General features: G+C 32.6%; 1 protein-coding gene across 1 annotated transcript; it reads right to left on the minus strand.

The window, feature by feature from the left end:
* Positions 1-224: 224 nt before the first annotated feature.
* On the minus strand, positions 225-15370 carry LOC130641551 (importin-11-like). Its single transcript, XM_057448397.1, has 11 exons — positions 15198-15370; positions 10908-11008; positions 9119-9191; positions 7344-7430; positions 5759-7249; positions 5493-5567; positions 4400-4597; positions 3721-4130; positions 3089-3193; positions 2473-2557; positions 225-1749 (listed from the first exon to the last, which is right to left on the minus strand). Exons 1-11 carry the CDS (start codon positions 15321-15323, stop codon positions 1591-1593), a joined length of 2910 nt encoding a protein of 969 aa, XP_057304380.1. The 5' UTR covers positions 15324-15370; the 3' UTR covers positions 225-1590.
* Positions 15371-16266: the final 896 nt, after the last annotated feature.

A 16266-nucleotide genomic window follows, 5' to 3' on the forward strand; every position in this document is an offset into this window, starting at 1 on the left:
TTTAAAAAAATTAAATTTCTTTAATCAAAGTATGGTATTCACCTTTTGATGCTCTCTGAAGACAGATGTTTCGCGCTTTCGCAGACAAATTGAGTTCGCTGCACAATTTGGGCCAAAGAACAATTTTTTTCCTTATTTATAAAAAGAACTTGGCAAAATGTTATTTACAGAAAGACTTGATGAATCCTTTGTACAAAGGCAAACGCAGTAAAAACAATTTATAATGGCAGCCGTACCAATATATTCTCATTATCAGTGGAATATTAAAATGATTTTTGATATTAATTTTCTAAATTTTATAATACACTAAACCACTTTTATAATAAACTAAAGAGCAATGCAATTTACAATATTTGTACTAAAATATGTTAAAGGTCAAAAGCTTGCAGAAAAAAGGTTTTAGCCATTTTAGTTGTTTTTATCTTTAGAACGTATACCCAAGGAAATTAATTCTCACGAAGACTTTTTTACGCGGGTTTTTCTTTCTGGACTTTCGCGGGGAAGAAGGAAATTTATTTTCGTGGATTTAGCGTTGAACTTATTTTCGCTGATAAGGCAAATTTAGAATTTCGCAAGAATTTATTTTCGCGGCTCACAATTTTCAGGTAAATATAAAGTAACAATAAAAGAAAAAATGAATGATATTGTATATAAATTGTAGGTACATTAGTTTATACATCATTCAAATCATCTTCCAACATACTAAATAAATAAACTTATAATGGATAGATAGATTATAAAGAATATATATCGTTGTCTTTTGTATTAAAATTTACCCGGATTTAGTGTAAATTTAAGTTTTCTTTAAAAATATCAGGAAATAAAAAAAAATTCGTGGAATTTTATCTTTGCGGATCAGGCCGATTTCGAATTTTCACAGAAACTTATTTTCGCAAAAATCCGCGAAAGGTATCCTGATTTGCAGTTACATACAAATTATAAAAAAATCAAACCTGTTAAATCCTTAAACGGCTAATAGCTAACAAAGTGTAATTCCAAGTGTGTTATCACAACATTCATTTCTGATTTTCATGACGTATCAAAGAAAATAATCCTGCTTTTTTCCTGGCATCGTGAAAATATTTTGTGTCTATTCATGACTACATTAAGAACTAAAATTTTCGGCGGAAAAACTTTCGGACAAGATTTATAAAGTCTTTTAAACGAATTTTAAACAATATCAAAAGTAATGATTACGGAAAATGACACAAAAAGAAGATCTAAAAAAAGGTCTTTAAGATCCAACTTTATAGATAGAGCTTCAGCCAAATGTGAAAATGACGAAAACAATAAGTTCAAAAACTGCAGTTTTTATTGATTTTCTGATTACCCTATATATAATTTACAAACACTGATTACCCTTTATACAATTTCTATGCACTGGTCCTTTTTTAAAAAAATTAGAAAACCAAAATTTTCGGACAAAAAAACTTTCGGCAGACAAAAATTTTTAGACAAAAAAAAATCGAAAGTTTTTCCGTCCGAAAATTCCGTTTCTAATGTATCCTAGCATTTCTAAAAAAGTGGACAGCCTGTAACAGATCTTATCAAGTTTGAGTTTCAATCAGCGTCAATAAATTATCAGCGACGTTAACTGATCAACGTCATCAACTGTTTAGCAACAACCGGATCCATAGTACTTATTGCGTCCGCAAAATGTTCGTCGCCGTACGATTGTTTCGTTTCGTTTAATTTGTCACGTACGTAGTGCAGCAAGACGATAGTGTGGATAGGATCTTGTGACAGCAGCTATGAAGAAATGTACCTTTATTAGTGGGGCTTTAATTTAGTGATCGTGACAGACAAAAATACCTTGAGTACCAAGAAAAATTAAAAGAAAAATAGTTACATTCTGATAATGATTTAAGTTGATAACCTGTACTAAAATAATTTTACACTATAACACCAAAAGTAAAACTTGATAGGACGAAACAACCGGGCGTGACGGACGGACAGGGATAAAAAAAGAACTTTACCACTTTTAAATTCAGAATTTAATTCTATATAAATATATGGTTTAGTGGTGAAACATTAGAAGCATTATATAGTTGATGCATTTTATTGAGAATATATATATTGTAGCTGCCTTTTTCACTAATTTTTTGTAGGATTTCAGGGAAATTTTCTTGTAGGGCGACGTCTTATTAGTTAAGCGTGTGTGACTGACGGACCGTGATGGACGGACAAAAATGTCACCTTGAAGTTGGTGTTATTGATATCTCAGGGATTCTAGCTCATTTTATACCTACTTGTATCCGTTATTCATATTCATATAGTTGTGACAGAAATTAAGGAAACAATAATATCGTCCGTCCGTAATAACCCTTAGTACAAAAGAAAAGACTTTTCGAAACGTTTGAAAAACAATAAATAAGTCGTTTTTAATTTGCTGAATATGAAGATAGAGATGGTGATGATTGAAATGGTGCTAGCTTGAGTGGATAAGATTACAGAATTTATAATTTATCTCACCCATCTTTCTTTTGCATCTTCCATGCTATCTTCTTCTTCATTCTCTTCGCCGATCCGCGTGTTAGCTTCATCCACAATTAATGAACTGAATGTTGAGCACACAAAAATATAAACAACATATGAGATAGTAAAACCCAATCATGATGGTCAAGGTTTTTACGGCTTTCAAAATTTATAATCTATTATTATTTGAAGTATTAGAAATTAGGATAGTCTCTTCACTTCCTCTATCAACGCGGTTCATACAAAGAGGTCCCAGTGCACGTAAATCTCCCATTTGAGCTACGACAGCCCTGCAAACACAGCAATTGATCAAATAGACACCAACAAAGATAGCAATATTACTCCCGTGTTTAACACTAAGCATAAAGGATAGATTCACACTTTTATAGTCTCTTACATGACCCTGCCGGATTCTGCGCCCAAGACATCCCGCACTGGAGGCGAATGCACATTATAACGCTATCAATGGGATATAAGCATAATACAAAGCCTTTACGAAAAGAACTCGGACTATTCGAAAAAAAGGAAAAATAGGTAACATTTCTTATAAATGACATACTGGGGTAGAACAAAACGCGGATGATAGGTTAGTAAACAAAGAGTAATTACTCACTCAACTGCACAATGATCGGAAACACTGTCTGCACCAGACCTCTGCAAATCGTACATGACGTTGACGCACAAGTCCAAAATTAAACCAATTCGTTCATGAACGAACCTGCACATAAAGTTAATCACATACATGCAGGATGCCGTTATGCATGTCAGAAGATTTATTCGTACACCTTCTGATCAGATGTCAAAAAAGAAAAAAAAGCGAAGGAGGATAGTATTTTACATAACTTTGCTAATTTGTGAGAGAAATTTTCCCGGACAAACTTTCGCGAGTTAGAGAATTGAAACATTTCGTGCAGATTCGGTTCAAACTTTTAGCAAATGATTATTTCTCATTTTTTGTTAAATTTAGCGATATGGGTGCTCACTTGTCGTGAATACATTACTTGTTTGTCGGTAAAATTACGCTTTATATTTTGGAGAAATTGTACGTTCCTATTTTATGTTATTAATTTCGATTTCTTAAATTCTGATTCCTTACCATGAAGAAGACATCACAAATCTAGTACGCCCCGCAGTTTTAGGAGGGTGCTATTTTTCGGATAAGAAGTTGAGAGAATTTAGATATCCTAGTGAATTTTCTCAAACGAGCAAAAACAAACAAAAAAGAAAACCCAACTTGATACTCACTTCACTTTAAGCGGGAGCAAGCTCGACAGAGACAAAGCCGACATTTTCTTTTCCTGCAGCATCATGCAATCGACTTTGTCGAGCCACAAGTCAAATAACCTTCCCATAACATCATCATAAGAGCAACAGTTCATTTTACAATATACTTCACAAAGCTGCAAAAAAGCTTGAGGCGTTCGAAACGCAATGTGCGCTAAAAGTGTGACGTAATTCACCATCAGCGGTGGATAGTTTTCGTCCTTTAAAGTATACTTTAAAACCTTTAAAACTGTGTTTTGATACATGACCAAAAATTCGCTGGGTAACAATTGGAAGGATAAAATGAGGATTTTCACAATTTTCGATGCATGGTCTTCTTTCACGTAATCAAGTAGCTCGGAAAATACTGTAGACAATCCATGACCGTATTCCTAAAAAAAGTTATTGGACGTAAATAGTAGCAAATAAAGTCAACATATATCTAACAATTCCAGTACAGAAGTAGCAGGGTTTAAAATACAACGTAAAACATTGGACAACGGTAGGAAGGAATGGCAATTTTTTGAGATTTGGGAGCTACATGTACACGTTGTTATTTTTGATCGGTCCGGATTTTTCCACTGAAGTTTTGACATGTTTGCCAAATTTTTTGACCTCTACTGACTTTCGTCAAACGAACAAACACAAAAATAACACAAACCTTGAACAACATCCCAGCGTCAAGCAAAAGATACGATTTAGTGATCGCCAAGCAACTATCAAGGGTTTCAGATGCACGTTCAAACAAGACTTGCAAGTTTTTATACAAATGCAGCATGTCGATGGTTAGTTCTTTGCTGTATCGTAACATCGTTAGCCACAATTCTAAGCCGTCTTCCAACAAATATACATGCGCTGGCTATAAAAATATCATCGTCATATAGTACTACTAAATTATCACTGTTGTTGCGTTAGACATATTGACAAAATAATTGTCACTAAAAGCAAGCCTGTCACCATGTCATTGTTCCAATTTTCCTGCATACAAGTTTTTTTCCCCAGCCAGAAATGCTTATCGGCATATTAAGATTATAGATAGCTACGTGTATCGACGAAGAAATTCCACTGTTTCTTGTTTTTTTTGACAGGTGGATTTCCGTGGACTTTTCCACAGGCTTACTGGTTTATATATCAAGGACTTAAAGGGTGGAAAGTTTCGAGATTTTTTTAATCTTTCCCCGCGAAATTACAGATAATTCTTCAACTCGCGTATGTTTTTGTCGAAGCACATCTGTCTTCTATCTCTCACAACCGCGTGTTTGGATTACTGTATTAACATTCATTGAAATGGATAAAAAGAGCGATAAGTAGGAAGATGTTACTGAAAGAAATGATTGACTTGTTTTTGCAATCCATCAATAAAAATCTAAAAACCTGAAAATGCATTTTTCTTTAATCGCAAAATTTGCAAAAGTTTTTTTCCTCCCAGAAGATTCTGCTAATGAAGCAAAACGCTGGAGCACACATTAATAAAATGTGCAACACTTTTTTTCTTTTGTGTTGTTATCATTATTATTATATGTTCAAAAAAATATGTTTTTCGAAATATGTCAAGCTTAAAATAAATTTTTTAAAGCTTACTCGAACATGGTTACCAAGTTTTAGGATGGGTTTCATGATGTCACATTTTCTTACTACAGAAGGTGACAAACCAACAAAATGACCGCAGTAATGATGTTGAATTCAACACATGTATTGTAAAACAACCCTTGTAAAAATAATAATAGTAGCAATACTATAGCAGGATGACTAACCTGTTCTACGGACGTACTTAAATGAATTACAGGTAACGTAATATGATACAATCTATGGCTGTCAGCACCAAGACCCTAAAGCAAAAAATAAATAAATTAAATATACATGGGAATGACTATGAAAGTTTTAATGCCGTCCGCGTCCTAAAAAACTCAGGAGTGACTATTTTGTTGTTGTACACAAACAAACAAACAAACAAACAAACAAACAAAACCCAGGTCAACGTGCTAGACTTTTTGTACCTGAAAGAAAGAAAATAACATACCTTTACGAGGTGAACCAAAACATTAACAACAGCACCTCTCAATAAATTATGTGCTTCAGACAGCTCCCACAATTGTGGAAGGTACTGCAACAGTACTTCTGCATTAGTCTTAACTTTCCTACCAATTCGCTCAATCATAATAGATAACACATTCAATACAACCATTTTGGTATCGCAAAGCTGGACCGACACTAATAATTTACTCAAAGCCATAAAGATACTACTAACAAAGGGGTTAAAATCATTCACAATAAAATCGAAGTCATCAATAGCACAACGCAGTGTTTTGCAAGCTGTCAAGCGTAAAACTAAATCAACACTATCATCTTGCAAGATGGCACGCAGCACATCATACAACTCAACACGATTTGATTTAGAAAATTTGACATTAATCCATTCACCAATCATCCAGACAATATGATGTTTTAATAAAGCATTTCCACTGCTCTGCTGTCTCAGTAAATGAACAAGTTTACTTTCAAACCAGATATCAAAGTCCAAGTCACCAAAAAGTTCATAGGAGGCCAGACCAACAGCTTTATAAACTGCCGACACATTTAAAATGTCAGCTTGTGACATAGTAGTGAAATCAAAGCTGTTTATTTTCTCAACATATCTAACTAAGAACTGTACAATGTCATTTTTATATTCATAAAATAAACCAACAAACAAAGTTTCCATGCACGGGCCCAACAAAAACTTATGTGACTCCCCTGCCTCCACCAACATAAATCCCTCTGGGTCACTTTGCCACTCTTCCAAATCAGTTTCAGTTAGTGGGAAGTAACACGTCATAATATGGTGGCACAAATTCTCTAGACATTCCCGAGTTATAATTTTATCTTTTGTCAAATTTGCACTGTGCACAATGTGATCCTCCTCAGATAAGTCTACTATTTGTTTTTTAGGCTTTTTGTAGCTTCGTGTGATAGAACGTAAAAGATTGCCGCAATGTATTATCATTGGTTTAAACTCTGTGTTGCTCGATGATGAGAGAATTTGTTGCAGGCACAGCTGGAGGGCAGGTTCGAGAATTGGTAAAAATGACGAACTATGATTTTCCTGTAACTCACTTAAGATTTTCATTAACAATATTAAATATTTATCGCATTTATCTTTGAGTTGAATATCACGACATTCTTTTTTTATAGTCAACAATGACTGTACTTGTTGCAGGCAATTTTGTGTGTACTTTATTTGAATTGATTCTGCAGAATAGCCAGTGGCCCCATAAATCAACAGTTTTCTCAGAACTTTGGTCAGCAAAATGCACATTTCTATAATTTCATACGAGTTAGCGACGTTACCAGGACAAATTAGTTTGTTAAAGGAATCAAAACTAAGTTGAGCTAAAAATTCAAATATGTTTTTCGAAATTTCTTGGAACACTTTTCTATCTGATATTAGTCGTTTCGATGCTAGTTCTTTAACAATTTGATTCAATGTCAATAGAGCTCTATGACGGAACAACATGTTCTCTGATCTAACAGCCTAAAACAAAACAAAATAAAAACAAAAGACTGGATAAAGGGTAAAAATAGCCACAAAGTCAAGAAAGGTAATGAAAACTTTTCAGCAGACATACCTGTAGGGTGTGCATTATTACGTCTGGCCACAACTTTATATCCATTCTTGAAACTTTACCAATAATTACAGCTAGTTGTACAGCAAGCTAGATAGCACAAAAAATACAACTACAGGCACTTACAAACTCTATCACATAGGTAATAGCTTTCATGATGCGAAGTTCGGTGTTGGGGTTAGATGTAATCACATGAAGAAGTATTTTGTCTATACATTTTTATTACTTTAACATGCCAAACTGTGACGCCATCAGCGGTACAAATCAAATTAAAAGACATAAAAGATAAGGGGAGCGAGAAAACTAAGGAGGTAGAGAACGAAAAGCTGACGATGAAAGACGAAGATAATAATGAAAGAAAATATTGGGTAGTCTCTTATCAGATTCCCAGTGCGAAAAAAAATAAAGAGCTTCGAAAAAAATGGCTACATAATATAAAAAGAAGTGGTACCTTGCCGAAAAACTCTGGATTTTGTATTTGTTCTTGACATTTTGAACCTGAATGCTTTTAAGAACAAGTGCTTTCATAAGACGGGGGTAAAAATTTTGGTCTTCTCTTCTACCGAGTGCATTGCATTGGCCCTTAAATTATTGAGGGCAGACAGTGCAGTGGTTAGTACTGGTTTACAAACCCAAAATATCCCAAATATTTCAGCTCAAGTTTTGATTTCTGAGCACACTTTCTTATTCGATTTGTAAAGCTGAATAGAATAAAACAACCACTGTTGTGTTTTTTTGTGATGTTGTTTTGGCATTAAGGAATAATTCCGAATAAAATATATGTGAAGGAGAGAAACTCATGTTAGGCAAAATATTTTGAGAGAAGTTTTGAGTCAGTTGTCATGCTCATACGCATATTTTTTTATCAACGCGAAGACTAATATTTAAAGGGAATGTGTATAGTTTTGTTATGGTTTTAAACACGAAAAAGAATATAATGCTTGGCTATTTTTTTGTTTATTTCACCTTCGAAAGGATTGTCAGGAATTTCATTTGTATCCCTGCAACACAAGCCTTTCACTGTATGACTCCATCGCTTTACAGTGACCACCGCATTGGCACCAGGTATTGTTACCAATCCTAGAAACTTCTTCTTCTACCTCATCACTCTCGAAACTACATGTTCGTAATTTATTCAGTTCTTCCAAAGATAGTTCTGGTTCGAAATTTAAGGGATTAAGAGTAGATAAATCAGGTATGTCATCATTTTAGATCTTAAATCGCAGTGAATTGGATCCATTGCTTACAAATTGACACTGTATTCTCAAAGAAGTAATTTGTTACAGATTTGAAAAAATGTAGCTAGAAAAAAGTAGATTCTTTTAGCAAACTGCTTAGCCTGTGTTGTGACTTTCACGCGATGCAATGTTTTGAACTATGAAACATCATACTTGAGTTAGAACCCAGCTTTTTTTTTCTGACACGCTTTTTCAAAAACGGAGCATTTTCAAGAAAGGTGTGTCAACATTAGAGACATTTCCAAAACTCTGAGTTTAATGAAGCAAAGTTTTTCTGTTTTTATAAGTATAAACACGTGGAATTATAAAATAAAATAATTTTTTTAGACCGAATTTCCCCTTTAAGTGGAAGGAATAAGAGTAAAGTAACTAGCTAGCAACAACTTTTGAATTTTTACAAATCAAAACAAAAAAGAAAAGGTTGTGATAAGTTTGATTGATACATTATTGACCTGGGGAAACTTTAGGAAGATTGAAAACAAAAACAAATTCAAAAAAAACATGTAACAAAACCTGTGATGAAAAAAACGTGTTACATACCTGAGAAATTTCTTCATCAAATGATTCAATCAGTTTGCGTCTAATTATAGTCTTTTCTTCCTCTGATAATCCTCTAAACCGTACAAAAAAATTGAAATGTACACACCTTACACCAAAGAAGATAAACATCATTTTTAACAAAGTTACATATATGGCTCCTAATGGCACCCAATTTGGCAGGCCATTTCTTAAATAAAACTACAAAAAGCACCCACTAAAAAAATTATGAGTGCTATTGTGCGCGAAAAATCGCACGAAATTTCAAAGGCAATGTGAATATTTGCAAGTGTGTTTCACACTTAACTATTTTTTGTTTTCCATAACATTATATGTTATTTAAACTGTATAGAAATGATGTTTGAATACTAAGGAATCGTCTCCATGATTGATTCAATTCGTATATTTTATTTGAATTGATCTCTATACGATTTTAGGAAGTGAAAATACCAATGTGGATAATTTCAAAATCATAAAAACGACATCATAGAAAGCAAAAATATCGCCGTAGACTGTTTAAAAATCAGAAAAACTGAATCGTAGAAAGCGAAGAGATCGATGTAGATCGTTTAAAAATCATGAAAACGGGATTGTAGACAGCAACAAGATTGCCATAGATCGTTTAAAAATCATAAAAACCACATCGTAGAAAGCGAAGAGGTTGATGCAGATCATTTAAACAGCATGAAAACCGGATCGTAGACAGCGAAAAGATCACCGTAGATTGTGTAAAAATCATAAAAACACTATCATAGAAAGCCAAAATATCGCTGTAGATCGTTTAAATATCACAAAAGCTCTTTTTATCACTCTATAGCTAATATTTTAGATAAAGAAATATAATTCACAAATTTTACGAGTGCGCGAGTGAGTGCGTGTGCGATCGCACTCGTCTCAAGGAATGATTTGGATATTCTTTTTTTTAAAAAAAACAAGTTATATGGTAACAAATAAGTGTTAGTTATATATATTAATTTTAGTTGTTAATTCCTCATAATAGCATTTAGTCGAAAAAATAAAATGTTCCAAAAAATTGAAACAAAACCTTATATGTTGGCAGCAGTGTGGGAAACTAAAGTGTAATGATATAAGGTCTACAGAAACACACACACACGCCTACAGAACTTAGGGTTGTTAACTCTGCGTTTCCCCAATTTGGTTGTGTCATGCCAGTTTCAATGTTATTTACCACGCAAATAGTTAAAACATTTAATTACTGATGCATTTCACCAAATTATCTCATTGAGGTGGGGGATGTTTAAAAGCAATCTTTATGAGCAGTGAAACCCAAACACTTGTTACACTGCATAGACACCTAATTTCATTTATTTGCTGTAAATACTGTCAAACTTTGGTTAAGAGTTTTTTTTTGATGTCTTTAATAACACTTTTTTATCTATATTATCTATTATTTGTATGTTTATTGTCCATACCAACATAAGGACTGTAAGATCTCATATTCTACAGACATCAGAATTCACAAATAAACACAATGCTCACTTTTGGTAACAATATCATTCATGGACATGCATTTTAAGGTGTATTCCCTAAATAATATAATACACTAAAGAGAAAGATGTAGAGCAATTTCTTCAGCTGGTTAAAAGAAAAATGGAATCAGAAGGCAGGAGTTGAATTATTTTTTTTATATTTTATTTCCCTTTTTTCGCTTTCATGACACAGGTGTTATTGTGTTTTTTTATATTAGAAATGAGGAGGATGAACAAGCCAATAACTTCAGCCTAAAATGAAAAACTTTTCCTAAAAACAAAAATTAAAAAAAAACACATACGTTATCCCAGGTCTTTTCCAATACTTCATGATACCATTTTTTAGGTACAAGACTGCCATCCATCGTACATTAACATTCAAAGATTTTGTTTTAAAGACATCCTAAAATACAAGGATTTTACTGTATTTGCAAGATAAAAGAAGTTGTTTTTTAATACATGTATTAAAGAGCAGATCATTTATTATTGTGTGAACGGATTTGTTCATTAACAGAAAATAATTGGGAATGTAGCCAGAATTTTAGTAATTCTTGGAACAGCAAGGAGAATCAGACATGAAAACAGGTTGTAAGGTTTGGGGAAGAGGTTGTAAAATTGTTACAGTTTTGTCTTCGTTTCAAAACATCTTTCAAAATGAAGAAATACAGTACAGTGAAAAGGTTTGTTAACACCATGGTTCGTGTTTATTTCATGTTACGCACGAACCACGATAGCCCACGATGCATATTTTTTTAACAATCGTGGACCTCATGATCATGTTTCGTGGACTACACGAACGAAAATTAAATTAAATCGTGGCTTCCACGATAGATAACTTCTATTGTAAAACAACAAAGACCGTTAGTTTATCAATTAAATCAAAAACCGACGGGAAAAAAATAAATTAACACTTGTTGTTTTAATTCGTTGTCATAAAGCTAGCTACATAATAGATTTTAATCATTTGTGAATCAAAATGCGATGTAAAAAAACATTTCTATCGCTGCTTTTCGTCTCTAAACTTTTAAAATGCGATCTTAAAAAACATTTCTATCATCGCTTTTCGCTTATAAACTTTGAAAATGCGATCTAAAAGAGCATTTCTATCGCCGATTTTTGTTTATAAACTTTTAAAATGCGATCTTAAAAAACATTTCTATCGCCACTTTTCGTTTATAAACTTTTAACATGCAATCTTAAAACACATTTCTATTTCGTAAATATACGATCACGTCCATGACGAAAAAGTATACACCAAGCAAAAACTACGAATATGCTTTTTTAACTTAATAAAACCTGAAACAAACAAATTAACTTTTTTGAAAAGAAAAAAAATTAAATTATACTGGCTATAAAAATCGTGGAGCTCGCGAAAATAATCGTGGGACACATGATCCTTCGTGGAAATAATAATATTAGCATGGTGGCCACGATAGAATGTTTGAATGCTTGTTACACATAAAGACCACAATTTTATCGTGGTTCGTGTGCACCACGCTCGTTACACGAACAACAAACCTTTTCACAGTATTGTACCTTTATTATAATGCTTACTATATACCTTTAATTCAAAGGTACCATACCTGTAGCGATGTCTTGCAAATGAAAATGCAAAATAATTCCCAAAAAGATGCTTTTTTTTGTATTATTAAAAGCCTTTAATTCAAGCAAATTACTGTCACCACTTGCAAGTTTAGCAAATTATTTGTGCAAAGAAAGATCAAACATGTTCCGGAAATTTTAGATAATATTTTTGGACAAGCACAACAACATTTCTAAATCCGTATGTCAAATGGCACAAACTAAGGTGTCAAGGATCAGTAGTTGAAATAATTCATGCTTATTTTTATTAAAGACAAGACACACAAGATACCAAGATTTTAATTTCCCAATCTTTATTAAAGCTCTATCTACATATATACATCTTGTCCTTTTATCATCACATTTTTGGTCAAATTGCTGCAACAAAGTTTCCAATCCCTCTTTAGAATAAAGGGGAAGTAAGCTCTAATTTTTTATTTAAAAAAACAGTAGCTGCAACAAAAAGAACTTGAAATATCTACTTCTTCTCATATAAAAGTTTTAATAACTTAGTAGAAAGTTGTGTTTACTACGTGTAAAATCGCTTCGTTAATCTGACCCCATTGCGATTTTAAAAGGATTGGGTCAAGTTGAAATTATGACGTTTTTTAGTTCAGAAAATGTAGTGTGTTGGTGGTGGTAGTAGTATTAGTTGTTAATTTACTTAAACATTCGAATTTAACTGCTTGAAAACATGCCAAATTGCGCCACCATCAACTGCAGAACTGGTAATATTAAATCAAAAAAAAATGTTGACAATGTTGTAGTTTTTTTCAAAATTCCCAGTGCAGAAAAAAAAAAACGAGCTTCAAAAAAGATGGTCACATAACATTAGAAAAACTGGTCCCTTGCCTAAGGATTCAAGATTTTATATATGTTCCACGCACTTTGAGCCAGACTGCTTTGAAAGAGATTTTCAGGCAATTACCTGATTTACGTAAATCATTTGTTTTTGTATGTATCAAACAAACACATGCTTCTTTCGTATTTGTTTATCAAAATAAAAAGATACAAGCTCGGTATAAACTTTCCTGTTCGTAACCAAAAATTACATACCAAGTCAACAAAAATGATATTTTACACTATGATAATTTTTTCTTTTAACATTAACGATTTCCTAATAACTTCGTTTTGTTGATTCACTTTTTTCAAACTTACTTTGACTTTCAAGTTTAAAAATTATGCACCTCACAACAAGTAAATGTTTTCTTTGTCGCATCCATGTCTTGACAGACGGGGGTAATGACAACAATTCGGAAATATCTATCAACTTTAGAGTATTTGTTGCGGATTGCCCATAAAGCACACAATGGTATGTCTTTCTGAACATCTTTTTCTAATCGATTATTTTCCCATCAAATCTGTAATACATGTTTTTCCCAAAATAAAGAGTTTAAAATTTACCCCCTGTTCACGTACACTCATTAAGAGCACATCTCACTATTGTATTTCTTCATTAGAACGCATCTTCGGTATTCTATTTTTTTAATCCCTTCATCAGTGTTGCAGGCCTTCTTCATTGAATTTTAAAGATGCAGTTGCATAAAAAATTTCAGATGGAGAGCAAGATGATTTTTTTTCACGAAAGATTGTGTTGAAAAGTTTATTGTAAAGAGCTTGATGAGAAAATTTTTATCATGTTGTGCGTATGGAAAATGTATTTCCTTTTTTATCGGACTTTTTATTTTTAACACAATTAAGTTTAGCAATTTCAATTAATTGAAGACAGAAGGATATTAAAGATATAAAAATGGATATCACTTCAGTCTTGATTATAAATATGTAGGACTTTACATTTGGCAAAATTATTTGTACTTTCGAAGTAGTCGTCAGTAAATTTATTATTATCTTTGCAGCACAAACTTTCCAGAGAATAAACTCATCGGTCTACAGTGACCACCTCACTTAAACCAATTATTATTTTCAATTTAATTGCCTTCTTTTTGTATAACTTCGTCTTCGTGGTTTGAACTTAAAAATTTATCTTGCTCTTCCAACAACATTTCAGGCTCAAAACTAAATGGCTTTAGAGCCCAAATGTCTGGAACAGTGTTTTTCTTCGTCACTGGACAAGAAACTATGATGCATTTTTTTTGTTTCTTATTCGAAAGTCTGTTGCATTATAAGCACCAACATAGGGCCTTGTCTAGCTAGCACAATGTTTTGAATTATAAAACGTCATATTAAAATTAGAACCCAGCCTTTTTTATTTTGACACGCTTTTTTTCAAAAACGAAGTTTTTACAGAGATGTGAACAAGGAATATAGGTATTTAGAAAAAAATTATTGTGTTTATGTGTTATTTTTCTGATTTTATAAGTTCAAATAAAAATACATAGTCGAAAAAAAATTTTCACATTTTTGAGGTTACTTACTATATAATATACTTAAAAGTTTTTCTCAACTTACTGCGATTTCAGAATTAGAATACCACTTTTAATCCTATCCCGGCACGTTTTTTGTTTACAATTGGCCACTACTATTAATGTTTAACATGTTTGCTAAAAAACAAGACCTGAGACCCTAAAAAATGATGCTGAAACATAAACATAAGCAAAGACATCCTAAGCAGTAAATCTCTCTTAAGAGCCTACACATTATGGCACTTTTTTGTAAGCTTTGCTACCGAGAACGGAAGGTTCAAAATAAAACTTGCCCAACTGCAATATAAAATTAAAGATAGTATCCTTATTCTGAAACCGAAATTCCAAATCAGCTATGGCAGACTAAAAATTTAGTGTATAATAACAAATCTTAGTTTTTTAAAGTCTGATGTTATCACCTTTTTTTGAGGTGCTTAGATTTATCACCTGATCTCTGCTCCATAAAGTTTATTGTCAATAAGGAAATGTATGCTGGGCTTCCAATGGGTTTTTACTGTTGGGAGAAGACTAACTCTATAGGAGAAACACCACTAAACAAAAACACGTCTAATCTTGTATTATTTGTGCCATCTATGACTTTACAAAAATGATACATGAGCATGTATACAGTCTCCACAACACACTTACCAGTAGGGCAGAATAAAATCCTGTATTTGTTTCCCACATTTTCAGTTGTTCTTCTGCTTGTTTAATGATGTGAACATCCTGACTGGCAGCACCTTCAAGTACAGCTAGAATATCTTCATTACTCATTGTGTTTTATATTGTGATCTGCAAAAGAGAATTCAATGTTTTGACATTATATAAGGGATCGTCTCAAAATGTTCGTATATTTTTTCCGTATAATTATACGAACGCTACGAAGTACTTCGTTTTGTTAAACGAATGTCATACAAAGTGCTTCGTTTAAAATAAAAAATGTAAACAAAGTTTATACCAACTTTTTTAATATATGATAGTAAAGACCTGTCAAAATATTCACAAAAACCTTATTTTAGAAATCTGTATACCTGTTACCTTCATTGTATAGAACTTGAAATGTTGATCAAGAAAATGTATAGGATCATGTATCTTCAACAAACGGTTCCATAGATATTGAGGTGTTAAGGCTTTTTGATGACGTCATTAACTCATCCATTCCGAAACGGATTAGGGGACCCAGGTTTGAAAAACTTACCCAAATTGGTCTCAGCCAGTCCTTAGTTACCCATGCGGTAAAAAAAGACTGACGAAACCACCTCATTTCCAATTTACTTGGCCTCAAAGTTTTAAATGCATTGTAATGGCTTCATTAATTTAAAATAAGCTATTGACGTTAAATTAAAGTTATTGATGTCATGCTGTAACGTCAGAATACTTAACATTTGAGACACAAGAATTAAGCAACACACATGTTACTTGATGCGTATTGTTTTTACTCTCTTTTTAGAGCTTGTTCTATTGTGTATTACTTCACCTGGGTACTGACTGTTTTTTAATGGCTTTTAATCGATTTTTAACATGCATTACAAACTTGTAGCAATTTATATGGATTGATTATTCAAGAAATTCATTTATGAATATATAATTTTAACTCTTTTAATCAAACTATGTTGGTTATTCTTTACCTTGTGTGGTAAAATAGAAATATTACATGAAATAAATGGAATTTTTCTACTGGGTCGAATATATAGAATATTATATACATAATATATAT

Source organism: Hydractinia symbiolongicarpus, chromosome 1, assembly GCF_029227915.1.
Source record: "Hydractinia symbiolongicarpus strain clone_291-10 chromosome 1, HSymV2.1, whole genome shotgun sequence".
NCBI classification, from domain to species: Eukaryota; Metazoa; Cnidaria; class Hydrozoa; order Anthoathecata; family Hydractiniidae; genus Hydractinia; species Hydractinia symbiolongicarpus.